We start from the raw sequence: 25603 nt of genomic DNA, 5'->3' as shown, positions 1-25603 counted from the left end.
GGTGGCGTTCTACTGGCTTGACCCCTGGACTGGGTGTGCGTTTCACTCTTCCCTGTTGTCTCCTACCGCCCCCACCCCCAGCGCTGGCTGATCCCTTCTTTCAGGCCCCTGTTAGCTCCCCACAGTCTGTGGGGAGGGTCAGATTTCGCTCCTGACTCATCCCAGAGACGCCCGCCATCTGTGCCGGAGTCACCTTACCTGCCCCTTGTGCCAGGTGGGGGCCCCAGAGATGGGCCACCCGGGCACTCGGCCCTGGTGTGCCCATCAAAGGAGTACCCACTGGAGCAGGGCGTTGAAGCTAGCAGGGCATGATTTGGCTTAAGGGACCTGGCCACCGAGTGCACCTATGTCCCTAAGAGCTTCTCCCAGAGAGAGGACAGTCACCTCCAGTGGGAACCATCCAGACAGTCTGATGGGAGGAAACATCCCTTGGCCTTAAGGGCTAGAATGCCTTCCTTTCTTAAAGAAGCATGTATTGGCCGTGCACAGTGGTGTACACCTGTAACCCCAGCACTGGGGAGGCTGAGACAAGGTCTGGAAGCTAGCGTAGGTTCCATAGTGACACTCAAAACCCACAAACATCGGGAGGCAGAGGTAGGAGGATTGCCATGAGTTCAAGGCCACCCTGAGATGACAGAGTTAATTCCAGGTCAGCCTGGACCAGAGTGAGACCCTACCTTGAAAAAAAAAACAACAACCCACAAACACATGCCCATGCGCATGCTGGAGAGATGGCTTAGTGGTCAAGGCACTTACCTGCAAGGCCAAGGGACCCAGGTTTGATTCCAGATGCACAAGGTGATGCATGCATCTGGAGTTCTCTTTGCAGTGGCTGGAGGTCCTGGTGCGTCCATTCTTTTCTCTCTGTCTCTTTCTCAAGTAAATAAATATAAATATTAAAAAATACATGCGTGGGCCGGTTGTGATGGCGCACGCCTTTAATCCCAGTGCTCGGGAGGATGAGGTAGGAGAATCACTGTGAGTTCGAGGCCACCCTGAGACTATATAGTGAATTCCAGGTCGGCCTGGGCTAGAGTAAAACCCTTCCTCAAAAATACCAAAAAAAAAAAAAAAAAAAAAAAAGTATGTATTGGACTTATGTGCACATAGTGGTAAATTTGGGCTGACTCTTGGGGATTTGAGGCTATGCTAGTTGGAGACAGAAAAATGGATTCCATGTCTTCCTGGGGAGTGGAGGTGAGACCAAGTTCCAGGCTGCGCAGGAGCACCCCTGGGGCTGTGTCCTGCGGGCAAAGCGACTCTGCCGGCAGAGGCACGACAGGCTGTCAGGCTGGGCTATCGGGAACTTTGGTTTGGGGTTTTTGGGGGTTGGCACAGCAGGTTGGAGCAGAGTATCGAGGCCTGAGTGGGGGCTGGGCAGAGGAAGTGAGAGTGGCCTGGTTGGATGAGGATTCTGAGGCCCCAAGGTGGGGGCTGGGTCTCCCTGTCAAGCCCTGGGAAAGGCTGAGCTCGGGGGTCAGGGCTGCGGGTATGGGAGGTAGGTAAAAGGTAGCAATGGGGTGCGAGGGGCCTGAGGGTGGAAATGTCTCTAATAAGCAACGCGCTACTGACCAGCAACTCCCCAGAAGCGCGTTTGGCCTGTGGACCTGGTGCTATGGTGGACGCCAGGCCAAGCCCTGGGTCCTTCCTGTGGTCCCGACACCCCTACCTGGTAGAACGCCTGTCTCATTTGGGAAGGGGACTCCCTTTCCTCTGCCTGGCCCAGTGTTTGGTTTGGGGACTCCCAGCGCTGGGCAGACACTGAAGCCCGGCGGCTCAACAGCCTCTGGCCACTCCTGGTCTTAGAGGTTCTTTTCATGGTGTGGCGATGCCAGCGGGTATCAGTCAGCTGGATGTATTAGTCAATTCTTGTGGCTGGTACAAAACAGCCAATGAGAAGCAGCTTAAGGAAGGAGAAAGGGTTCACCGCGTTTCCAGCTCCAGGTTACAGTGCATCGTGGAGGAAAAGCCCGAGGCAGCTGGTCACGCTGAGCACAGTGAGGAGGCGCAGGGTGACTGGTGCTGCTGCTCAGAACAACTCTGTCCTTTCTATTCAATCCAGGACCCGGACCATGGTGGCAGTGTGCCGCCCACCTTGATCAACCCGATCAAGATAATCCCTCACAGACCTGCACAGAGTTTAACCTCAGCTGCAGAATCCCCCATATGTGATTCTACGTGCTGTTTATATTGCCACATTATACTTTCATTCTCATTGTGTATATTATAAAAGTATCATGGGAGGGCTGGAGAGATGGCTTAGCGGTTAAGCACTTGCCTGTGAAGCCTAAGGACCCCAGTTCGAGGCTCAATTCCCCAGGACCCACGTTAGCCAGATGCACAAGGGGGTGCAGGCGTCTGGAGTTCGTTTGCAGTGGCTGGAATCCCTGGCGCGCCCTCTCTCTCTCTCTCTCTCTCTCTCACTCTTTCTCTCTCTGTCGCTCTCAAATAAATAAACAACAAAAAATTTTTTTTTAAAAAGTATTATGGGGGCTGGAGGGATGGCTTAGTGGTTAAGGTGACTGCCTACAAAGCCTATGGACCCAGGTTTGAGTCCCCAGGACCCACATAAGCCAGATGCATATGGTGGCACATATTTTGCACATTTGCAGCAGTGTGCCCATTTTTTCCTCTCAGATAAATTTTAAAATATTTTATTTTTGTTTATTTATTTGAGACAGAGAGAGAGAGAAAGAGAGAGAGAGAGAGAATGGGTGTGCCAGGATCTCCAGCCACTGCAAACGAATGCGCTGAATGTACACCTTTAATCTTAGCACTTGGGAGGCAGAGGTAAGAAGATCACTGTGAGTTCAAGGCTACCCTGAGACTACTTAGCAAATTCCAAGTCAGTCTGGACTAGAGTGAGACCCTACCTTGAAAAACCTTTTCAAAGTATTGTGTCAGGCAGGGAATAGCCCTGTCTAGATGGGAGACTAGCTCAGAGCCCAGGGTCTTCCCTGGACAACACTGTTCTGGAGGTGGTGGTGGGTGGGGAGGCTGTGAAAGGCCCTGTCTAGGACTGGTTCGTAGGAGGGCAGCTCAGAAGGATTAGTTTTCCATTCCCACTCCCTTCTTATCTTCATGCAGGCCTGGGCCATAGCAGGCCCATTTCCACTCACAGCCACCAAGCGCTGTCTTGTGTTTTGTTAACGACTATTTACTGAGCTCTCAGTATGTTCCAGGCACTGTTCTAGACTCTGGGGCTCGGGAGATTTAGTCAAAGAAGAAATCCCTGCCTGACAGCTTCATGAGGAAGACAGACAATAAATATGGAAAAATCCCCAATGTTGGAAGACAGAAAGTGCTATTAGGGAAAATCTCGTACAGAAGGGGGCTTGGGAGGAGCAGGCCATGGGGAGGGGCTGGAAGGAGGGGGTGACACTTCAAATAAAACTGAGCTCTCCAATGTGAAAAGACCCAAAGAAATCAAGAAATAAGATTAACAGTCTCTAGGGGAAAGTGCCCAGCTGGGTACAGGACGTAAAAAAGGCCCTGTGGCAGATGTGTGCCTGATGGGTCAGGAGCTCAGCCCACCTGAAGTTGAGAGTAAAAACAAAGTAGTAAGGAGTTGGAGGGATGGCTCAGTGGTTAAGACGCTTGCCTGCAGAGCCTAACGACCCGAGTTCAGGTTTTCAGTATCTATGTAAAGCCAGATGCTCATGGTGGCGCAGGCAACTGGAGGTCATTTGCAGTGGCTGGAGGCCCTGGCATGTCTTCTCTCTCTGCCCAGTGTGGTGGCAGAGGTAAGAGGACACGCGAGTTCAAGTTCACTGTGAGTTCAAGGCCAGCCTGAAACTACATAGTGAATTCCAGGTCAGCTTGGGCTAGAGCGAGACCCTACCTGGAAAAACCAAGACACGGAAGAGTCAGAGGAGGTGGGGTGGTGGTGGGGGGACATCTGGGCACCAGCACATATGACTTGTTGGCTAGTCATGGTCTGGGCTTTTGTTCCGGGCAAGACGGGAGCTGGTGCAGAGTTGGAGCAGCAGGAGGAGGTGAGAGCGGAGGCTGGATGAGACTGGAGGGAGAGGCCAAGATGGAGATGGCTTGGTAGGATGGAGCAGTGGGTTCCCCTAGGTCCTTCTGTGCCTCCGGGTTTTCTGTCCTCAGGTTCCCCCCGCCCCCACCAAGGTAGGGTCTTACTCTAGTCCAGGCTGACCTGGAATTCACTACACTATGTGATCTCAGGGTGGCCTTGAACTCATGGCGATCCTCCTACCTGTGCCTTCCCAGTGCTGATATTAAAGGCCTGAGCCACCACGCCCCGCTTATCCTCAGTTGTGGACTGAAATGACAATCTGGATCTACCGTAGAGAGAGCAGGGGAGCTGAGCTTTGTGTGTTAGCGCCTGGGCTCAAGGAGAGGCCATCAGGGAGGGCTTCCTGGAGGAGGCGCTCTGCAGCTGAACATCAAGTCCGTAGAGAATTCAGCCAGGGGGGGGGGCGAAGGTGAAGAGGAGGGCGGGCAACGGAGAGCATGCCGGAGGGGAAACAGCCTGGATGGGGTGCTGGGTGGACCTGGACACTGTGAGACAATGGGAGTCACAGGAGCCAACAGACAGGGCTGTGGGGTCTGGGCAGGCTGGGTGGGGGCGGGGGGCTCCCTCCTGCCCCGTGGAGGGCACCCCGGCACGACTGCCTCCTCGCTGCCACCTCGGGGCTTTAGCCTGGCCCCGCCTCTCGGGCTGGGTGGGGGCGGGGCCTCGGGCCGGCGGCCTCGGCTGGGGCGGGCGGCGGGGAGGGCGGCGGAGCAGGTGGAGCCTGGGTGGCGGCTGGTTGGTGGCCGGCGGCTGGCAGTCAGTTGAGCCTCAGGGTCCAGAGCCCCAACTCCTTCCTCTTCTCTCCGTGCCCGCTCCCTACCCCATGTCTACCAGCCTTTTGCATCTGCCGAGGGTCCCGCCTGATCAGCCGCCCACCCCGGACCTGTTGGGACTTGGGGACTGAACTGTCTGGAGTCCCGGTGCCAATGCAGTGTAGGCTCCTCCGGGGCCTGTTGGGAGCCCTCCTCACCCTCCTGTGCATGGGGCTCCTGTCCCTACGGTACCACTCAATCCTGTCCCCCCAGGAGGCGCGGGGGACCCCCAGGTTGAGCCCAGGGCCCCAGGAGCTGCAGCTGCGAGACGTCTTCATTGCAGTCAAGACCACCCTGGCGTTCCACCGCTCCCGTCTGGACCTGCTGTTGGACACGTGGGTCTCCAGGATCAGGCAACAGGTGATAGGCTGACCACCTTGAGGCCCTGGGGAGCTCCTGGCTGAGGGACTCACAAGGGTCTTTTTGGTGGGCTTGTGAGCGGCTGCCCACCCAAGGGATTGATCCAGGCTGTCTCTCCATTCCTTTCTTCCTGTCTCCCCTCACCCCATTGCCCCACTCCAAGGGCAGGGTGGGGTCGCCGCTCCACCCCCCTCCTGGGTCCCTCCTGACGTCTCCTCCTTTCCCTGGCTGCTCAAAGGAGCTTCATTCACAATCAGCTTGGTCCCATGGGTCTCAGGGGTGATGGGGAGGGGGTTTTAGGCAACTGGGGAGGAGGCCCCAGACAGCTGCTGTGCTCTGGCACTGAGGGTGAAAGGGGCTGTGGGCAGTTGAAGTGCCCTAGGGAGAGACATTTCCTGAGGCCTGTTGAGGGGGTGCTTCCTCCCAGACCCTGGGTCCCCACTGCTGCCCAGGGTGTGCCCCCCAGCGGCGGGGCAGGTGGCTTCTGGCCTCCTGTGCGCCTAGGCTTCCTGTGTTGCTCCTGAGGGGAAGTGGCTGACGAGGGTGGGAAAGAGGCTAAGCTGCCAGCGGAGGGCTGCCGGGCCCATGAGATTGTGTGCACGCGTACGTGTGAAGCCCAAGTGTGTCACACGCGCAATGACAACGGGTGTGTGGGTGACAAAAGGTGTGTGGCTCCTGCCGTGCAGGGTGGCAGCTCTGACAAGCTGAGCCCTTCTCCCTGCACCCAGATTGCCTGTCAAGCAAAGCTGGTGATGAGGGTGGTGTTGGGGACACACACACACACACACACACACACACACACACACACACACCCTGTCCACACTGTGATGGCTGGCTCTGTGGGAGAAAGTGACTGGGCTCTTGAAAGGAGGCTAAAAACTATGGGGAGGGTGTGACCCCCCCCCCCCAGTTCTCAGTCCTCAGTTTCAGGTATGCCCCACCCTGATGAGCCCTTTCTCAGTAGGCTCCTTGGTACACCACTCTTCCTGGGGCTCCACACAACCTCTCATTTTGGGGAGATCCTGGCTCTTCCTTAGAAGGCACGGGGGGGGGGTGTTGGCCCTTCCCACAGATCTTCCTGTTTATGGCCTGTGTCTCACTGGGGTCCCAAGCACTTCCCTGTCTTGTCTTGCTTGCTGTGGCGGAGCCCTTGCTCCGGATGTAGAAACCAAGGCCGGAGAGGAGGAAGCCCTAGCCACTGGCACCCAGAAGTCTTGAGGGACCAGAGACCCTCAAGACCTCCTCTTGTTTCTCAGCTGGGTCCCCTATGTCTCCGCCCAGGCCTGGGAATCAGAGCCGCCTGGCTCACCGACCTGTAGGAGCTGGTGCTGGGCCTTCGGCCTGGGTGCCACGGGCTAGCACTAGCAGGCTGACAAGACGCCAGCAGCTATGACTCCTGAGTGACCCAGCTTCTCTTCTAGAGGCTTCCAGGTGGGGGACACCTACTTGCTGCTTCCCCTACTAAGGGACTGCAGTCATGCCCATCATAGCCCTTAGTCCCCGCCCCCCTTCCAGTAACCCAATGGGAGGGGCAGACAGAGCTGGACTCTGAGTTACAGGAAGAAGGGTCAGGTGTGGGAGAAGGGAAGGGGACAAGGAGAACCACTCTGGCCATCCCATCACCTCTTACCTGGTCTCATTCCTCTCTCTGACTTTAGCCAAAATCCTCTCCGTTTGGGCCCTCAGTTTCCCTGGCTGTATACCAGGCCAGTCTGGAATGGCTAGCTGGTTAACTCCGGAGCTGGACGTCCGTCTGGCTGGTTAAAGGTGATGGGGTGGCAGGTGGCGTTAGCTGCAGGGGCCTGGGGCTCATGTGCCGCCTTTGTCTGGGCAGGGGGGTGGGGTGGGGGGAGGCTGTTGTGTGTGTTTTGAGCTGGAAGGGAGTCTTTTCTTCCTCTAGTCCTCTGTGGGCGAGGTGGTGGCCTCCAGCCCCACTGTCCCCGCCTGCTTGCAGCAGATGGTCCCTGGCCACTCCCTCCCCGCCCCAGCAGGCTGCCGGTCTCTTTGTTTGCTGCTTGTGAGGTTGTAACTATTGTCTGAGTCCCCTGCTTAAATAAATCAAATGCAGTCCTGGGGCCTGCCAGCTCTCCCTTGGCCTCAGGGACCCCCAAGCTGCAGCTCCCAGGCCCCCAGACCCCTGCTGCTCTGGGATCTCCCCCACCTCAGCTATCCCCCCCCACCTCCACCAGTTGATTCCTCAATGAAAATTCTCAGCCCCTTTGGCCTGAGGTTCCAGACTTGATTGACTTTTTTTTTTAATTAATTAATTAATTAATTTATTTGAGAGCGACAGACACAGGGAGAAAGACAGATAGAGGGAGAGAGAGAGAATGGGCGCGCTAGGGCCTCCAGCCTCTGCAAACGAACTCCAGACGCGTGCGCCCCCTTGTGCATCTGGCTAACGTGGGACCTGGGGAACCGAGCCTCGAACCGGGGTCCTTAGTCTTCACAGGCAAGCGCTTAACCACTAAGCCATCTCTCCAGCCCTTGATTGACTTTTTTTTTTAATTTATTTTTTATTTTTTTATTTGAGAGCGACAGACACAGAGAGAAAGACAGTGGAAGAGAGAGAGAATGGGCGCGCCAGGGCTTCCAGCCTCTGCAAACGAACTCCAGACGCGTGCGCCCCCTTGTGCATCTGGCTAACGTGGGACCTGGGGAACCGAGCCTCGAACCAGGTCCTTAGGCTTCACAGGCAAGCGCTTAACCGCTAAGCCATCTCTCCAGCCCTTGATTGACTTTTTAAAAAGTGTTATTTGGGGTATCGAAAGCCGCCCTGATGGATATGTAATAATAAATATATCTGTTATTAAAAAATAAATAAAAAGTGTTATTTATTTATTCATTTATTTGAGAGAAAGAGACAGATGAGTGAGAGAGAGAGAAAGAGAGAGAGAATGGGTGCATCAGGGTCTGTAGCCACTGCAGACCAACTCCCGATGCATGTGTTACCTTGTGTATCTGGCTTTACGTGGTATTGGGGAATCAGACCTGAGTTCTTTGGCTTTGTAGGCAAGTGCCTTAACCGCTAAGACATCTCTTCAGTCCTTGATTAACTTTTGCTAGTGGTGGCTGTTTTGGTGATAAAAGTTTGCCAGGGAGCTGGACAAGAAGGCCTGGGGCAGGATGTTAGAGAAGACAGCCTGGGGAGTCGTGCAGAGGCTGGAGCGGGCTGGGGGCTGAATTTGGAGGGGCAGGTGGGAAGGCATACCGAGAGGAGGCACAGAGCAGGCTTGGGTGACTCAGACTGAGGCCTGGGGGGACCAGCGAATGGGGAGGTGTAGCTAGAAGTGGGGAAGGGGGGAAATGGGAGGGTCTGTGTTTTTGGTGATAGGGCTGGGTCCCAGGGCCTCAAATGTCAGGCAGGCGCTCTTCCACTCAGCCTCAGACCCAGCTTTTGTTTTAAGGGGCGTAGTGTTGATGCTGAGTTTCGGGGGGGGGGGTTACGGCTACAGGGATTTGAGAGCCTGGGAGGAGGCTGGGAAGCAGGTACACAGAAAGGGGAACTGGAGTCCTGCGGATGGCCCTGTGGGAGGCTTGGGGGGGGGGCACATACCAATCTTGGGCTGCCCATACTTTCCCTAGGATATTCGGGGGCTCTGGTATCAATTCAGTGAGACAGATGGGGTGTGTTGGGGGAAGGCAGAGGATACACACTACCTAAGGTCTCCCAGAGGGAGCGAGGGACCCCTGAGGTCTCTCCCCTTGCTGAGGCGCCGTGGTACCAAAGAAGGCAGAGCAAACAAGGAGCAAGTGGAGGTGCCCCTGGCCTAGCTGGAGGAGTGTTGAGGGAGGCTTTCTGGAAGACAGGGTTGCAGAGAGGGGATTTGGAGGGTGGGAAGGGCTCAGCAAACGCAAAAGCCCAGAGGAATGTGCCCGTACTACACCAGGGGAGGTGAAATAGATCTGCCACAGGAGTGGGCATAAGTCCTGCGATAAGGCAGTAAGGGTGAGGGGTCCCCTTCCCTCTCTGTCCACGCTATGGAGGCTTGAGCTTTTTTTTCCCCCAAGGCACTAGGGAGCCAAGGCAGGTGGAAGTGAGTGGGTACAGGTTCTGTCTGACTCTGGTTCTGAGAGGAACATAGAGCTGAGGATTGAGACCATTTTGTGACTGTCCATTGGGAGGTGACTGGTTCAGAGTCAGGCCTATGCCCTGGGCCTCAGGAGAAAACCCTGGTCCCCTCCTGTCCCTTCTCTGCCTAACCTTGGCTTCTGGCCTCCTGTGCCTCCATTTCCCTTGAGGTGCAAGCAGTGGAGCCTGGCTTCCCTGTCTACACTTCATCCTCTTATACAAATCTCATTTTATTCCTTTTTTGTTTATTTTTATTTATTTATTTGAGAGTGACAGAGAGAGAAAGAGGTAGAGAGAGAGAGAGAGAGAGAGAGAGAGGGAGAGAGAGAGAGAGAGAGAGAATGGGCGCATCAGGGCCTCCAGCCACATCAAATGAACTCCAGATGTGTGCACCCCTTGTGCATCTGGCTAACATGGGTCCTGGGGAATAGAGCCTCAAACCAGGGTCCTTAGGCTTCATAGGCAAGTGCTTAACCACTAAGCCATCTCTCCAGCCCACCCTCATTTTATTCTATTATTTTTTTTGTTCATTATTTATTTATTTATTTAAGAGCTACAGACACAGGGAGAAAGACAGATAGAGGGAGAGAGAGAGAGAATGGGCGAGCCAGGGCTTCCAGCCTCTGCAAACGAACTCCAGACGCGTGCGCCCCCTTGTGCGTCTGGCTAACGTGGGACCTGGGGAACCGAGCCTCGAACCGGGTCCTTAGGCTTCACAGGCAAGCGCTTAACCGCTAAGCCATCTCTCCAGCCCACCCTCATTTTATTCTTGAAGTCATTACTCTTCCCCATTTTACAGAGGCTTGGGCCAGGAGCTGACCCCGTTTGGAGGGCTGATTTGTGGAAGGAGGAAGGAAGAGGTAATGGCTGAGCGAGGACCGGCACTACAGCTGGAGCTCTGAGCTTGGAGGGAGACAGGGCTGGGTCACAGGAGTGAGGAGAGCAGCGGATGGGGGCTCCAGGGGCCTTGCACATGTGTGTGGGGGGGTAGTATCTCATTGGTCATCACTTAGAAAGGGTTCACAATTGTTCCACAGGCTGGCAGGACAACCCGGGCCTTGCTCTGTGGTGACGTGCCTGCTTGGACGGCTGGGAGACTGTGCATGTCTTAGGTTGGGCCTGGGGTGGGCGTGACCCAGTGTCTGCCCGCCGTGAATCTGCCTTGCCCATTGGCAGATTCTGGAGGGTTCGTTTCTGTCTCCTTCTGATTGGTGTTCTGTTTACTAAGGTGTATTCCACCCACCTGGGGGTGGCAAGAAATATCCCAGGTCAAGCCAGGTCACACCTGTAAGTCCAGCACGTAGGAGGCTGAGGCAGGAGGATTGTCACGAGTTCCTGGCCAGCCTGATCTATATATAGTGGGAGACTGTGTCTCAACAAACAAGCAGTAAATGTCCCAGATCTGCGTAGGACTCCTGGCTCAGCATTTACGATCCTGGATCCGTTGTTTAGCTACAGCACCTCCTGAGGTCCGCAGAGGATGATGGTCCGGGAGCAGGTGTGGGTTGTAATCCTGTCGGGGCGCAGGTCCAGCCTGGGAGCGTGGGGTTGTGCCAAGTGGTGAAATTTCTGAGGTGCTCCAGGGCCTCTGTGTTTGTACAGGGGTTTGTGGTTTCACAGAGTGACTGTCCTTTAAATGTTGTGGTGGCCCAGGGTGGGCAGGAGGGTCCTTTCACAGTTTGCCTCCTGGGTATATTTAGGGTTAGGGCTGAGGCTGCCAAGAGCCAGCTGTGACATTGTATGACAGAAGAGGTGTGAGTTGGCCAAGATCATGTAGCCCCATGAGGGGGGTGCAACTGGGCGGGCACACCCTGATGTTGCATGTCCAGGAAAGCCAGGTTGTGTGTGTGTTTTGTGTGTTGTCCTGAAGGAGCAATTAGCTGTGAGGAGCGTGGGTATGTCACATAGGGAGGACAGAAGTCTGCTGTGTGTGACCCCTGAGTGGCGGTCCATCTGGGGTGAAGGTGTGGTGGGACGTGGTTTGGGCTGCATCTCCCATGACTGCCCGTCCTGATGCCTGTGTCTCCTCCCCAGACGTTCATCTTCACCGACAGTGCCGACAAAGGACTCCTGGAGAGACTAGGTAACTGCCCGGCAGGGCTGCAGCCCTGTGTTATCTTGCCAGGGAAATCCAGGAGGCTGTGCCCTAGCATGGGCCTTCCCAGGAACCAAGGCCCCTGGCTTTGGCATTTAGGATTCCCCCTTTGCCCAAGGAGGGGAGCAGAAGGGTGTGTGTGTGTGCAGAGTGGCTGGCAAGGCCCTGCACATCTGGGGTCCAGCCCAGCCTGCTGTCCACTGGCTCTGCGGTCTTGGACAGGTCGGTCTGGCCTGGGCTTCAGTTTCCCCATCAGGAACTGGGTGAGGGGTCCTCCTGGGTCTCTGCCGCCTATCCTTGCTGTGTGCTTCCAGTGGTCAGGGCGGTGGGCAGGAGCCGGGCAGGGCCTCCTGACTGCTCCTCACATCCCCAGGCTCCCACCTTGTGGTCACTAACTGCTCTGCAGAGCACAGCCACCCGGCTCTGTCCTGCAAGATGGCTGCAGAGTTCAATGCCTTCCTGGCTAGCGGGCTCAGGTGAGTGTTGCCGCATCATTGGGAGAGGGGTGGCCTTTGCCTCAGTTCACTTCTTATTTATTTATTTGGTGGTGGTGGGGGGGGTGGGAAGAGAGAGAGAGCACACCAGGGCCTCCAGCCACTGCAAACATTCTCCAGACACATGAGCCACCTTGTGAATCTGACTTACTTACTTACGTGGCTACTGGGTAATCAAACCTGGGTCCTGAGGCTTTACAGGCAAGCGCCTTAACCTTGAAGCCATCTCTCCAGCCCTCACACCACCTCTTGAGTATTCCGTCAAAAAAGTGAAACCGTCTGGGCCCAGTGAGAGGAACCTTCTGCAGTCTGACTCAGCCCTTGCATCTAGCAGAAAAGATGCTGACCAGCGGGGGTCAAATCCTATCATTTGGGGCTGCAGGGATGGTTCAGCGGTTAAGGCACTTGCCTGCAAAACCTAATGACGTGGATTAGATTCTCCAGTACCCAGGACAGCCAGATGCTCAAAGTGGTGCATGCATCTGGAGTTTGTTGACAGTGGTTGGAGGCCCTGGGCACCCATTCTGTCTGTCTTCTAGCTCTCTCTCTCTGCTTGCAAATAAATAAATAAATATATTAAAAAAAAAATCCTACCACTTGTTGGCTGTGTGACCTTGGCCAATGTCAGCCTCGAAGATGGCCGGGCACAAAACTGGCTTTAAGTCACCATCCATCCCTTAGCTGTTGATTGTGGGGACTGGGGGTGGGGGGCTGCACCTCCACAGGTTCACTGTCTTGGGGTTCCCACAGGTGGTTTTGCCACGTGGATGACGACAACTACGTGAACCCCAGGGCGCTGCTGCGGTTGCTGAAAACCTTCCCGCAGGCCCGAGATGTCTACGTAGGCAAGCCCAGCCTGAACCGGCCCATCCACGCCTCCGAGCCGCAGCCCGAGAACCGCACAGTAAGTCCCGCCTCCTTCCTTCGCCTATTGGCTGCTGCTCCTGGAGGCGGGGCCTGCCGCAGAGGCGGGGCCATGGTAGAGAGTCAGGGTAGCTTCTGGGTTTCAGTTTTGTGCCAGGTGTGTGGGTTTGGGCTGGTGGCTTCCTCTCTGCTGGAGACATGCCGGTAAGACCCAGAGTAAGGCCTGGGTCACTCAGGAGCAGGACCTTGCCAGGGGCACACAGTGTCCACTAGGGCCGGCTGGGCTTTCCTGACCCAATCTCCTGGTTCCCTGCCACCTGCTCTCACCATCCAGGTGATAAACGGAGGCTACTGTGAGCCCCAGGACTCCCCGCAGTCACCCCACCCTTAAATTTCTCCCCTCCCCAGCCCCTAAAGAATAGGCACCTGGTGCCAAGGGCGGCCAGAACCAGTGTCAACTGCAGGCTTGAGTGACACTTGATTAAGACTAAGATTGGAAAACAAACAGAGCCCAGGAGGTGTGGCTTGAGTGGATTTTCACATACATGATGAGGATTTTAGTATAACTCTGATTCCCCAGATGGCATGGATCTCCCCCAGTCCCCCATCCCTCCTGGCTTCAGGTCCTGGGGTGGCCTGGGCTTCTAGGGCTCCCCTGGTCTCTAGGCAAAGGCAGGGAGGAGGGCCCTTCTAGGAGGAGGCCAGCTCAGAGCAGCCGCTGCCTGGGGCTCCCTCTCCTTCCCCAGGTCGCCATCTGCTGCGCTGGGGAAACCAGAGCCTTAATTATCAGCAGTTCATCAGCTGCTGAGCCCTAATTAAACCCTCCTGATCCCCAGGCATGTGGGCATGAGTGACTCCAGGTGAGCTGTCCCCGGCTCCCCTATTGCTTCTCTGCTGGTTTGAGCCATCTGCCCCTGGGGCAGTCCAGTCTGGAGGCTGCCTCCCTGGGTTCACGCTCCTGGCTCCATGACCCTTACTGAGGTCACCCAACCTCCTGTGTCAATTTCTTCATCTGTGAAACAGGTGACTCACAGAGTGAATGTCAGCAGAGAAGGATCGCATTGGGCCATCTCCCCAGGTTCTGGGCGGGGGGGGGGGGCGGGCGGGCACAGGCACAAGCAAGCGTAGGTAGCATGGGACTCCATGCTGAGCCAGGGTCTTCTAGGGCCATTCAGTGCCCAAGTGGATACACCTGGTGCCCATCCCCCACAACATGCACCAAGATTTCTGTAATAGGGTCCTCTAGAGGAACAGAACTGATTGAATGAATATTTATGAATATTTAGCATATATGTATATTATTTATTAGGTTGCTTAACATGGCATGGGCTGGCATGTCTGCAGACTGGAGAGGCTGAGAACCTGGTAGCTGCTCAGTCTGAGGCAGGATGCCCCAGCAGTCCCAGTTTAGTGCCAAAGACCTGGGAGACTTAAAAAAGTATATTTATTTGTTTGTAAGCTGAGAGAGAGAGATTAAAAAAAAAATAGAGATGGGCAGAGAGAATGGGCACACCAGGGCCTCCAGCCTCTGCAGATGAACTCCAGATGCATGTGTCACTTTGTGCATCTGGTTTATGTGGGTCCTGGGGAATTGAACCTGGGTCCTTAGGCTTCGCAGGCAAGTGCCTTAACCATCAAGCCATCTCTTCAGCCCCACAGTGTTGTTATTTAACTACTTATCTGACTACAGATGCATGCCCCACTTTGTGCAAGTGGCTTTACATGGGTGCTTAGCCACCTCCCTAGCCCAGGCCTGGAGGAGTTTTGCTGAGCTGGACTTAGACCACATCAGAAGGCTGAGGAAGCTGTTCTTCTGGGCATAGACCCCCAGAGCTGGATCCCCTGACTGTCCTGGAGTGTTTCAGAATCCCAGAGTGTCCAGGACTATGCAGACCCTGAGGTCCTGACAGGGTCGATGGCAGAGGCAAGAGCTCTAGCTTGGGGACCGTCCCTGATCTGGGCCCTGAGGCGAGTGACCTCTGCCTCTGGTCATCTTGTTTGCGGTTGCTGCCATTGTTACTATAATAACCTGGTAGTGAAAACCACACACTCATTAATTTAAGTAAAACAAACATTTATTTGGCACCTTTTACATGTTGGCGTCAAGAGCCATTCATTCTGCTCTGCTCTAAAGGACAGCAGGTACTGATGTTGAGGCCCAGAGCTGAGAAGTGGCTTTTCTCAGGTTCCGTTGCTGTGCAGGGAGGAGGTGGAGACCTCAGGCTCAGGCCACCACTTTGCCCATCCAGGGATCTCTTCACAACTGCATTATGGGAGCTCACTCAGCCCAGTGCAAGAGGCATTAATTAAGTACCGGCTATAGATTTGGGAGACGGTAGCCGTCGAACATCGTTAGACCACGAGTTGGTAGTGCAAGGGGAAAGTCCCTCTAAGTGGTTAGCAAAATCCACTGGGGAGTTCAGGGTCTCCACAGAGGCGGGGGAAGACCTAGACAGAGGGGATGGTGGTGGAGGGAGGAGACAGTGGCTTAGCCCTGGTAGGGACACTGTGTGTCCCTGTGATGGACAGGTCAAGACTAAGCTCTCTCCTCCAAGGCAGGCCTCATCCTGTTTATTCGTGGCAAGTCTTTCTCAGCTTCAGGAATCTGGAGTGAGGAAGCCAAGGGAGGTGCTCTGACACCCAGCTCCTCAGCCAGCTGACCCTGTGCGGAGCAGGGCTTCCTCACAGCGCACCTTCTGGGAGGGGCCCTGATTGGCTGGCCTAAGTTATGGGCCATCGCTGGACCAGTGACTAAGTCAAGGGTCATGGTCACGTGTTTCACCATTCCTGAGGCGCCAAACCCACCTCTCTGGCCTAGAGGAGCCAGTGGGTGCTGTTGGGGGAAGAAAGTAACACGTAGCTAGTGTTAGCCAGACTCGAGCTGGGTTTGGTTTCACCTCTCATATCTATTAGCTATGTGACTTTGGGCCCTGTTGTCTCTATCTGTAAAGTGGACACAGTAATTTCAGGCTCCAGCAAGCCTCCAGTGAGATGTGAAATTAAAAAAACTTTAGGGCCAGCCGGCACTTGGGAGGCAGAGGTAGGAGGATTGCCGTGAGTTCAAGGCCACCCTGAGACTCCATAGTGAATTCCAGGTCAGCCTGAGCTAGAGTGAGACCCTACCTCGAAAAACCACAAAAAAAAAAAACCCAAAAACTTTAGGGCCATACTGGTTGGAGGTGCTAGGTAGCCTGGGCATACTCTTCCTCAGACTCAATGAGTACTTTGGCCTTCCTCTCCCCAGAGGCTGGTACAGTTCTGGTTTGCCACTGGGGGCGCTGGCTTCTGCATCAACCGCAAGCTGGCTTTGAAGATGGTCCCATGGGCTAGGTAAGTGGAGGCCTAGGGGTGGCAGGAGGACATGGAGAGGTGGCTGTGGCGTGCTTGAAGCCTTTGAGGCATGGAGCATTGTGAGGGTGCACAGGAGAAACTGCAGGGCTTCCCCATTCATGGGAAGTGAGCTATTATTTGAGAGAAAGGTGGGGGGGAAGGAAGAGAGAGAGAGAGAGAATGGGCGTGTCAGGGCCTCCAGCCACTGCAAACAGACTCCAGACGCATGCGCCACCTTGTGCATCTGGCTAACGTGGGTCCTGGGGAATCCAACCGAGGTCCTTTGGCTTTGTAGGCAAGCACCTTAACTGCTAAGCCGTCTCTCCAGCCCCATGCCTGGTCTTTTTTACATGGTTCTTGGGGATGAACTTGGGTCCTCATGCTTGCAAGACAAGCACTTTTTCTGCTGAGCCATCTCCCCAGCTAGGGAACACTTCTTTCTCACATCCGGGTCCTCAGACCTCGTGCGGCACATGGGCCAGGCAGTTCTCAAGCTCAGTGGTAGACCCATGAGTTAGAGGATGAAGGATGAAGAGTTAGGGAGAGAACAAGAGAGGCATTTGTGAGGGGCCCTTGTTGTCCCTCCTCTGAATCCCAGCCAGGCTCTGGGGAGGCGGGGCTATGGTCAGCCCATTTCCCAGAGAAGACTGAGGCCTTCCCAGATGCCTGACTTGCTCAGTGTCCTAGCGCAGTGTACCGGTCGTGGGCTGGAGAGATGGATTAGTAGTCAAGGCACTTGCCGGCAAAGTCAAAGAACTCAGGTTCAATTCCCTACGACCCATGGAAAGCCAGATGCACAAGGCGGTGCATGCATCTGGTGTTTGTTTACAGTGGTTGGAGGCCCTGGAGCATCCGTTCTCTCTCTGTCTGTCTACCTCTTGCTCCTTCCCTCCCTCTCATAAATAAATAAATAAATAGATAAATAAATAAATCAAATTAAAATTGAAACAGTATGCTGGTCCCACAAAGGGCCTCCTGGGAGGCAGAGGTGGGCTGCGGCATGGAAAGCCTGGGCCAGTGGCCACTGCTCAGTTCTGTCCCTCAGCGGCTCCCGTTTTGTGGACACATCGGCTCTCATCCGGCTCCCGGACGACTGCACGGTGGGCTACATTGTGGAGTGCAAGCTGGGCGGCCACCTGCAGCCCAGTCCTCTCTTTCACTCACACCTGGAGGCCCTGCAGCTGCTGGAGGCTGGTCAGCTCCTGGAACAGGTGAGCTGGGCTCAGGGACAGATGGCTGTTGGGGTGGGGAGGGAAGGGTCCCCCACAAAGGAATGTGGGGTATTTGAAATCAACCTGGAACTTGACAGTATGGGAACTGCTGATCCCCAGTAGATGGGGAAATGGAGGCCTGGGGAAACAAAGCCCACTCACAGGCACAAAGGGATTCAAGCCTCCACGCCTCCAACCCTCTGGTCTGAGAGGGTTGCACAGGCATGGGGGGGACCCCAAGTCCTTACCCTGTACCTCTCTCCTCTCGTCATCTTTCACCCTCTGCACCTCCCTCCTGAGGGGCCAAGTGGCCCTTTCCAAAGCCTCCTATGTGGCACCCCCTCCTTCATCAGAACCCCCTTTGCCCCTGCCCACTGGGTTTCCTCCTAGCCCCCAGTTACTAGGGATGAACAGGTTACCAGCCTACCACCAGGCAGGCCGCGACTCCGCTCCTGAGACAAACTGGCTTGGCCTTGTAGACCTTGCCTGCCCGTCCACAGATGGTCCTAGCCGGGAGGCCTGGGGATCTGATGTCCTGCAGCGAATCAGAACCTTTGGGGTCCCAGTGACAGAAACTCAGCCTGGACTGGTTAGCGAGGAGGGACCCTGTCAGCATGTGCTTTGAAAGAGAAGCCCGGGGCGTTTAGCGGGGACTCTCCTCTGCCACCCGCTGTCCCTTCACTGGCTGGCTTTACCCTCACGTAGCTGTGCCCACAGAAGGGCAGGCTGGTCTGCAGCCATCATGAGCAGAGGGGCCCCCAACTGGTTGTCCAGATCCCACACTGATTGATGGGTCACATGCCTGAAGCCGGTGCTGATTGGCCAGGCAGGGAACTGGGGTGTCAGGTCCACCCATTAGGTCTTGGAGCCTGGGAGGGGGGTGCCTGGTTTGGGGCGGCAGAAGTGGGGACTGTAAAGGTGAGTGCTTTGTGAACATCTGCTCCTTGTCATGGTTATGTGACATTAGCAAAGGTGTCCCTCAGTATCCACAGGGGTTGCTTCCAGGGCATCTGCCCCCCCCCTCCCACATCTTCCACTGAACCAGTCTCTCATGGGAAATGCTGTGGCGTTTGCATGTAACCCATACCCCTCTCCTATATGCTAAATCATCTACAGATTATTACAGCTCACAGATTATAATTTTCAAAGTATGCTGTTTACTCTCTGTGTTTACCTCTTTCTCCCTGCCAAATAAATCAATACAAATTAAACACACACAAAGCAAAACAAAACACAACACCAGGGCTGGAGAGATGGCTCAGTGGTTGAAAGTGCTTGCTTGGAAAGCCTGATGGCCTGAGATCGATTTCCCCAGTACCCACGTAGAGTCAGAAGCACAAAATGGTGCATGCATCTAGAGTTCTTTTGCAGCAGTAAGAGATCCTGGTACACCCATACTCAGTTTTTTCTCTGTTTGCCTTTTTCTTTCTGTTTCTGTATTTGTCTCTGTTTCTCTCGCTCTCAAAAAAAAAAAAATTTAAAAATACACACAAAAACTATGCTGTTTAGGGATGATGTAAGAAGAAAAACATCCACATAGCACAGACATGATTTTTTTTAGGGAGTGGGATGGGTGGATATTCAACCTATGGCTGGTTGGCTCTGCCGTCGGGGGAAGCTGTAGATACAGAGGGTCAACACAATAATCCCATTCTACAGATGAGAAAATAGGCCCAGAGAGCTAAGCTTACCATGGCACACAGTTATATCAGAAAGAGGGAGATTTGAAGCCTGGTGGATTGCCCTCAAGCCCCAGTGTCTTACTGTGGTATGTGCCTGTCTTAAGTCACTGTCCCCTGTCCTTCTGGTTGGTGTAGTTGAGGCTCAGGGGGAACCTCACTGCCAATCCAGGCACTAGGGTGATAGGCAAAGTGTCCCAATCTGCAGGATGAGGGTGCCAACCTCCCAGGTGAACGGAGCTGTTGGTGGGAATGGATGAGGGTACAGCATAGGCGGCAGAGTGCCTTTGGGGAGGGGGTGGACTCCTTCTAAAGCCTCTACTGCTAACGGGAGGTACGGGTGCCTGCAGGCTTTCCAGTCTCTCAAAACGTGGGGCCCCTGGGCGTGGTGGTGCACACGCCTTTAATCCCAGCACTTGAGAGGCAGAGGTAGGAAGATCGTCATGAGTTCGAGGCCACCCTAAGACTACACAGTGAATTCCAGGTCAGTCTGGGTTAGAGCGAGACCCTACCTCAAAAATCAAAAAAGCAAAGCAAAAATAAAAGCCTGTGGGATGCCTTCTCTATTGGTGCCAAAATATTGCCCCCTTGTGGGCATCTACAGTGGGACGTCCCCTAACGCTTCTGTTTCTCGCTGCCCAGGTCACACTCAGCTATGGTGTCTTCGAGGGGAAACTCAATGTCATCAAGCTGCAGGGCCCCTTCTCCCCAGAAGAGGACCCCTCCAGGTAGGTGTGATGCTTAAGCTGCAGGATGGAGTGAGGGGTGAGGGCTGAACCCAAGCGTCCAAAGGTGGGGGAGCTTCGAGGGAGAGCAGACCCTGGTGGCTCACCTTACACAGCCCCGTGTGGAGGGGATGAATTTCAGTTCCTGCTCTGCCACTGGCTTGCTGTGTGACCTTAGACAAGTGTCTTGCCCTCTCTGGGCACCTATCACCCCATCGGTAGCGCAGAGAGGCTGCACTTGGTGAATCTGCAGGGCTCTCCTTTGTTTAGTCATCCGGGATGCTCTTCATGTGACTGCATTGTCTGCCCTGAGAGAAGGAGGGCTCTGGGGTAAACTTCAGGCGGCGGGGGGTTGGGGGGTGGTTACCTTGTCATTCTTGGTGGCAGGGCACGTCACCAAGGCCATCACAGGCTCTGACTGGATCTTAGATTTATCCGAAGCATGTGGCCCCCGGGGAATGCTCTTGGCCCTGAGGTCCACAGTCCCGCCTGTCTGGGGCACAGCGGCCACGGCTGTCCCAAGAGCCCCTGGGCCAGAGCTGTGATGAACCAGGCCCTGTTCCAAGTAGACATACCTCAGCTCAGTACAGGGGGAAAAACAATCAGAATTCCAATAAAGGGGCCAGGGAGATGGCTCAGAGGGTAAAGCGCTTCTTGCGTAATCACTAGGACCCGAGTGTGAATCTGTAGCATCCAGGAAAAAACTGGTAGCATACTTCTATGATCCCAGAGTTCCGGAGGTAGAGACGGGAGACTCCCTCAGAGATGCTGACTGTCCAGTCTAGCCTAATTGGTGAGCTCCAGGCCAACGAGAGACCTTGTTTCAAAAAATCAGAAAGGTGCCAGATGTGGTGGCACACCTTTAATCTCAGCACCTCAGAGGCAGAGGTAGGAGGATTGTTGTGAATTCGAGGCCACCCTGAGACCACATAGTGAATTCCACATCAGCCTGGGCTAGAGTGAGACCCTCACCCACCCACCCAAAAAAAAAAACCAAACAAGGATGGCAGATAATGTTCCTGAGAAGCAACACCAGAGGTTGACTTTTTGGTGTCTGCACATATATGCACACATGTGCGCATGTGCACACACACACACACACACACACACACACACAGGCATTGAAATTCTGTGAGACACAGACCTGTCTTATGATTTTTAAAAATTTAATTAAATTAAGCTGGGCGTGGTGGTGCACGCCTTTAATCCCAGCACTTGGGAGGCAGAGGTAGGAGGATTGCCGAGAGTTCAAGGCCACCCTGAGACTACATAGTGAATTCCAGGTCAGCCTGGGCTAAAGCAAGACCTTACCTCAAAAAAAAAAAAAAAAAAAACTAACAAAAAACAACCAAACCTAAAAAAAGTTAATTAAGTTAATTAACTTATTTTGAGAGAGAAAGAGAGGCAGAGAGAGAGAGAGAGAGAACGAGGATGGATGCACCAGAGGCTCTATGAATTCCAGATGCATGCGCCACCTTGTGCATCTGGCTTATGTGGGTCCTGGGGAATTGAATCTGAGTCCTTAGGCTCACCTCAGCTGGGGTCTCTGACTTCCAAATGTCTTTAAAACAGTGATTCTCAAATCACAATGTTTAAAAAACATTTTATTTTTATTTATGAGAGAGAGAGGGAGAGAATGGGTGGCCAGGGCCTCCAGCCACTGCCAACGAACTCCAGATGCGTGTGCCACTATGTGCATCTGGCTTATGTAGGTACTGGGGAATTGAACCTGGGTCCTCAGGCTTAGCAGGCAAATACCTTAACCATTACTTCACAGTATTTTTTTTTTTTTTTTAATTCTGAAGGCTAGAGAAACTTTGGATCCCTTCGTCTGGGGGCTGCTTCTCCTGGATAAGGCCAAGGATAGTGGTCCCCAGCCCACGAGGCGCGGTGTAGCCCTGTATGAAGCAAAATTATTTGAGCCAGGTGTTCACAGTGCTGCTGCACGTGACCCTGTGACTTGTGACCCCAGGGAGCCCGCGGGCCAGAGGAGGGCGCTCTCACGGTCTCAGCCTTGCTGGTTTCTCTGCAGGTTTCGCTCCCTCCACTGTCTCCTGTACCCAGATACAACCTGGTGTCCACCGCTGGTGACGCGGTGAGCCCTGAACTGCTGCAGAAGCTAGCCAAGGATCCCGACAGCCCCCCCTACCTCGCGGGCACCTGTGAGGGACGATGGCAGGTGCTCGCTGGCAGCTAGTCCATCTTCAGGCCTCTGGCTGGCAGGAAGGGCCAGGACCTGGACAGTTGGTGGCTGGCACTGAAAGCGTCTCAGGCCCAGGAACCTGGTGACCACCACGGAGACTGTTGAGCTGGGCGGGGGCCTCCGGATCCTCCTGCTTTGGAGAGGGTAGGGTCCTGGCTGGGGTTTGGCCCCTGCCCCTGGCTCTGGGTTTATTCAGATTCCCCCGAGAATCTGGGGTCAAGGCAAAACCGGGGTCTGTGACGCCATGTCAGGCTGGCTGTACTCAGCCTCCCTTGTCTCCCTCGCTGGCAGGCCCTGGTTTTTGTCTGTAGCCTCCGCGCACGCTGAGACCCAGAGGGCGGGTCATAACAGATCTCCGTCAAGAAACAGATCGATCGATCAATCGTCTGGCTCACTTTCCCAGCCTCCCTTGCCATGAGCAGTACTGTGTCATCTAGCTCTGGCTGGTGGGGATTGAGCAAGGCCTAGAGAGGGGTTTCACAGCCGCACCCCCTGTCTTCCTGATGTATTTGTGGGTGTGATGGCTGGATCTGGGGAAAGACACTTTGCTACCATGAAGGAAATACCAAGACAATCATCTACAGTTGTACCTGCCAGCATTTGGGCTGTAAGAAATTAAACCCTTATTTAAGTCTCTTTTGGTTCAGTTTGGTGCTATGTGAAGTCAATGGTTTTGGCTGGGACAGGGTCTTTTTAAAAAAAATCTTTAATTTAATTTATTTTACTTGAGAGAGAGGAGAGAGAAAGAGAGGGAGAGAATGCATATGGGCGCACCAGGGCCTCCAGCCACTGCCGACAAACTCCAGATGCATGTGCTACCTTGTGCATTGGGCTTTATGTGGGTCCTGGGGAATTGAACCAAGGTCCTTTGGCTTTGCAGGCAAGTGCCTTAACCACTAAGCCATCTCTCCAGCCCTGGAACAGGGTCTTTGAAGTGGCTGTCACTGTGGGGATGGTCATCACTTTTTGTGGTGTGATCAAGTACGGGGAGAGGAGGGGCTGAGTGGGCAATGACTGTCACATGGGCGTGTGTCATGGGCTTTGAGAATATGTGTGGATGTGTGTGTGTGCTAGTTGCCTTTTTTTTTTTTGTCTTTTTGTGTTTTATTTTTTTAATGAAAGAGAAAGAATTGGCATGCCAGGGCCTCCGGCCACTGCAGTTGAACTCCAGACACATGTACCACCTTGTGCACATACGTGACCTTGCGCATGCCTCACCTTGTGTGCCTGGCTTACGTGGGATCTGGGGAGTCAAACATGGGTCCCGAGTCTTCACAGGCAAGCGCCTTAACCTCCAAGCCATCTCTCCAGCCCTGATTTTCTTTTCTTTTTTCGGTGCTGGGGACCAAGCCCAGGGTCTTGCACTTGCTAGGCAAATGCTCAGCCACTGTGCTAACTTCTCCACGTGTGTGTGATACATGGTGTGTACCAGTGTCTGTGACACGTGACACGTGTGTGTACATGATGTAAACGGTGACTGAGTGCCATGAAGTGCTGTCAGTCTGGGAGTCCTTCCTTCTTCTCCCTGTCCGTGGGGTGTGGGCTGAGGAGGTGAGTTAGGGAAGGCAGCACGGCTCCTTGGAGCTGAGGATCCACTTGGGTGTCGGGTCAAAGTGACAGGAATGACCAGAAGGTGACCGGAGTGATTGGAGTGCCCGGGCTAGAGCCTAGTGAGTGAGAACAGTGGTCATTAGTATCTTGTCTCCTCCTCTCTGGAGGTTGGCTGGGTGCAGGAAGGCGATGGCGGTGACTTTCAGGCAAGGTGGCACACAGCTGGGTGACAGTGAGGGATGGGAAGCCTCTGCTCTGTACCCAGGGATGCTGGGAGTTGGGGTCACACTAGGGCTGTGGATGGAAGAGGAGAGGAGAAAGGAGGGTCCTCTGGCTGGAGGAGTCCTGACCCGGACCACGAGGGCCGGGGGCTGCGTAGACCAGGCCATTTACCCTTGATGATCAGAATGCCCCTGGCATGTCTGTAGCTGGTATGCTGGGGACAGCCAGGCACTGAATTTCAGCCCCATGTGGGCTTATGCTGAGAATGTGGGTGCCTGTGGAGTCAGTGAGTTGGTACAGAACCCAGCTACAGAGGGAGTCCCCCTCCAAGCTGCTCTTACCCTGGCTGGCCTACTGGTGGGCAGGTGGAATGCTGGGCAGCTAGATGCCCGTCAGCCCTGCAGCCTGGCAGGGATGGAGTGGCTCCGTCCACAGCTGCTCTCCCCCTCGCCCGGGTGGGCTGCTCGCTGGCTGGCCTGCTTCCAGAAGCAACGGCAGATTTTTTGTGTGTGTGTGTGTGTTGTTCTCAGATCCTGAGGGTCGGGTGGAGGGAAGAGAACTTGGGCCATCTGCCTCCATTGTCCCAGAATAGCCAGGCTAGGGAGGGAGAGCACAGTCAGCAGGCTTGAAGCTGGAATAGATGGGGGAGGGGGTGTGCCTTAACCCTCTGTGGTTCTGTGGGGGCGCGCGGGAGGGGTTGGCCCAGCTGACTCCACCTCCAGACTGAGGGAGCCATCAGCTTGGAAAGCAGAGGCCAGGGATGGGGGTGATCAAGGGTGGGCCACCATACTGTGGCCTTGCTAGACCCTCAAACTCCTCTTCTGTGGCCCAGTCTGTTCTAGGATGGTTGGGGGTGGGATAAGGTGGGGACTGTGGGTGGGCAGCTGAGGTGGCCCTTGACAGAGGGAGAGCCAAAGTTTGGGGCAGGCTGTCGAAAGAGCTTGGGTTCCTCCAGTTAGCCCCTCCCCTCTAGTAGCTGCTTGTTGCCTGTCCTTATCCCAGGTGGCTCCAGGACCACGAGGGTCCTGTCAGCTCTGTTCACTGCAGCTCCCACCGGGTGTGGCAGATGCTCGGCAAATATTTGAGGGACAGCAAAGGTACAGATGTCTTTCTCTGCCACTTTGAAGCTCCGATTGCTGGGGCTCAGGGGTCCTATGGAAGGGACAAACTCCAGGGGTCCAGGGGATGGGGTAGGGACTTCCTAATGGAAGCAACTGATCACCCAGCATCATCATGTTGGAGGCCCAGCGTGGCCATGGTAATTGGCCGCCAGCAGACCGGCCCTCTCAGAGTCAGTTTACAGCACCAGGGGGCGGTGCAATGACACAATGAGGGGTCAGTCTTCCACGTCCACCACAGGGATAGTTCTGCAGGACTACGAACCTGTGTCTTGGGCTGGAGAGATAGCTTAGTGGTTAAGCGCTTGCCTGTGAAGGCTAAGGACCCCGGTTCGAGGCTTGATTCCCCAGGACCCACGTTAGCCAGATGCACAAGGGGGCGCATGTGTCTGGAGTTCATTTGCAGTGGCTGGAGGCCCTGGCGCGCCCATTCTCTCTCTATCTGCCTCTTTCTCTCTATCTGTCGCTCTCAAATAAATAAACAAAAATAAACAAAAAAATTAAAAAAAGGAACCTGTGTCTTCAACAAGCCAGGTTGCAGAAATGTGGGAGGAAGTCAGAGATTAAAAGAGGCACAGGAAAAGCATGGTGGCGCACACCTTTAATCCCAGCACTCAGGAGGCAGAGGTAGGAAAATCACTGTGGGTTCGAGGTCAGCCTGAGGCTACAAAGAGAATAGAGAATTCTGGATCAGCCTGGGCTAGAGCAAGACCTTCCCTTGGAAAAACCAATAAATAAATAAATAAATAATAAAAAAATAAAGAAGAGGCAGAAAAGATTCGTAGTACCAAAATGCAGGATGTGAACATGGAGTTGATGTTGATTCAA

The 25603-nt window shown here is 54.5% G+C and overlaps 1 protein-coding gene across 4 annotated transcripts; it reads left to right on the top strand.

Annotated features, from left to right (window-relative positions):
* Window positions 1–4758: 4758 nt before the first annotated feature.
* Mfng (MFNG O-fucosylpeptide 3-beta-N-acetylglucosaminyltransferase) lies at window positions 4759–22520 on the top strand. 4 transcript variants are annotated; one of them, XM_045152826.1, is made up of 9 exons: window positions 4759–4972; window positions 5065–5211; window positions 11318–11366; window positions 11752–11854; window positions 12623–12776; window positions 15981–16066; window positions 17036–17277; window positions 19599–19684; window positions 21714–22520. In XM_045152826.1, the coding sequence occupies exons 4-9, from the start codon at window positions 11814–11816 to the stop codon at window positions 21876–21878; spliced, it is 774 nt and encodes a 257-aa protein (XP_045008761.1). In that variant the 5' UTR covers window positions 4759–4972; window positions 5065–5211; window positions 11318–11366; window positions 11752–11813; the 3' UTR covers window positions 21879–22520. The 4 variants fall into 4 exon arrangements, with proteins under 4 accessions (XP_045008761.1, XP_004650342.2, XP_045008760.1 ...); XM_004650285.2 differs by having other exon boundaries at window positions 4759–5211; window positions 17112–17277; XM_045152825.1 differs by having other exon boundaries at window positions 4759–5211.
* Window positions 22521–25603: the final 3083 nt, after the last annotated feature.

This window comes from Jaculus jaculus, chromosome 6 (genome assembly GCF_020740685.1).
Source record: "Jaculus jaculus isolate mJacJac1 chromosome 6, mJacJac1.mat.Y.cur, whole genome shotgun sequence".
Taxonomy (NCBI): domain Eukaryota; kingdom Metazoa; phylum Chordata; class Mammalia; order Rodentia; family Dipodidae; genus Jaculus; species Jaculus jaculus.
The sequence above is the reverse complement of the archived record's forward strand: the minus strand, read 5'-3'. Positions and strand labels throughout refer to the sequence as shown.

Coding starts and splice junctions, on each gene's coding strand:
- Mfng (XM_045152825.1), top strand. CDS start 4,966: ATGCAGTGTAGGCTCCTCCGGGGCCTGTTGGGAGCCCTCCTCACCCTC. Junction 5,212..11,317: donor TCTCCAGGATCAGGCAACAG/GTGATAGGCTGA, acceptor TCTCCTCCCCAG/ACGTTCATCTTCACCGACAG. Junction 12,777..15,980: donor CGCAGCCCGAGAACCGCACA/GTAAGTCCCGCC, acceptor TCCTCTCCCCAG/AGGCTGGTACAGTTCTGGTT.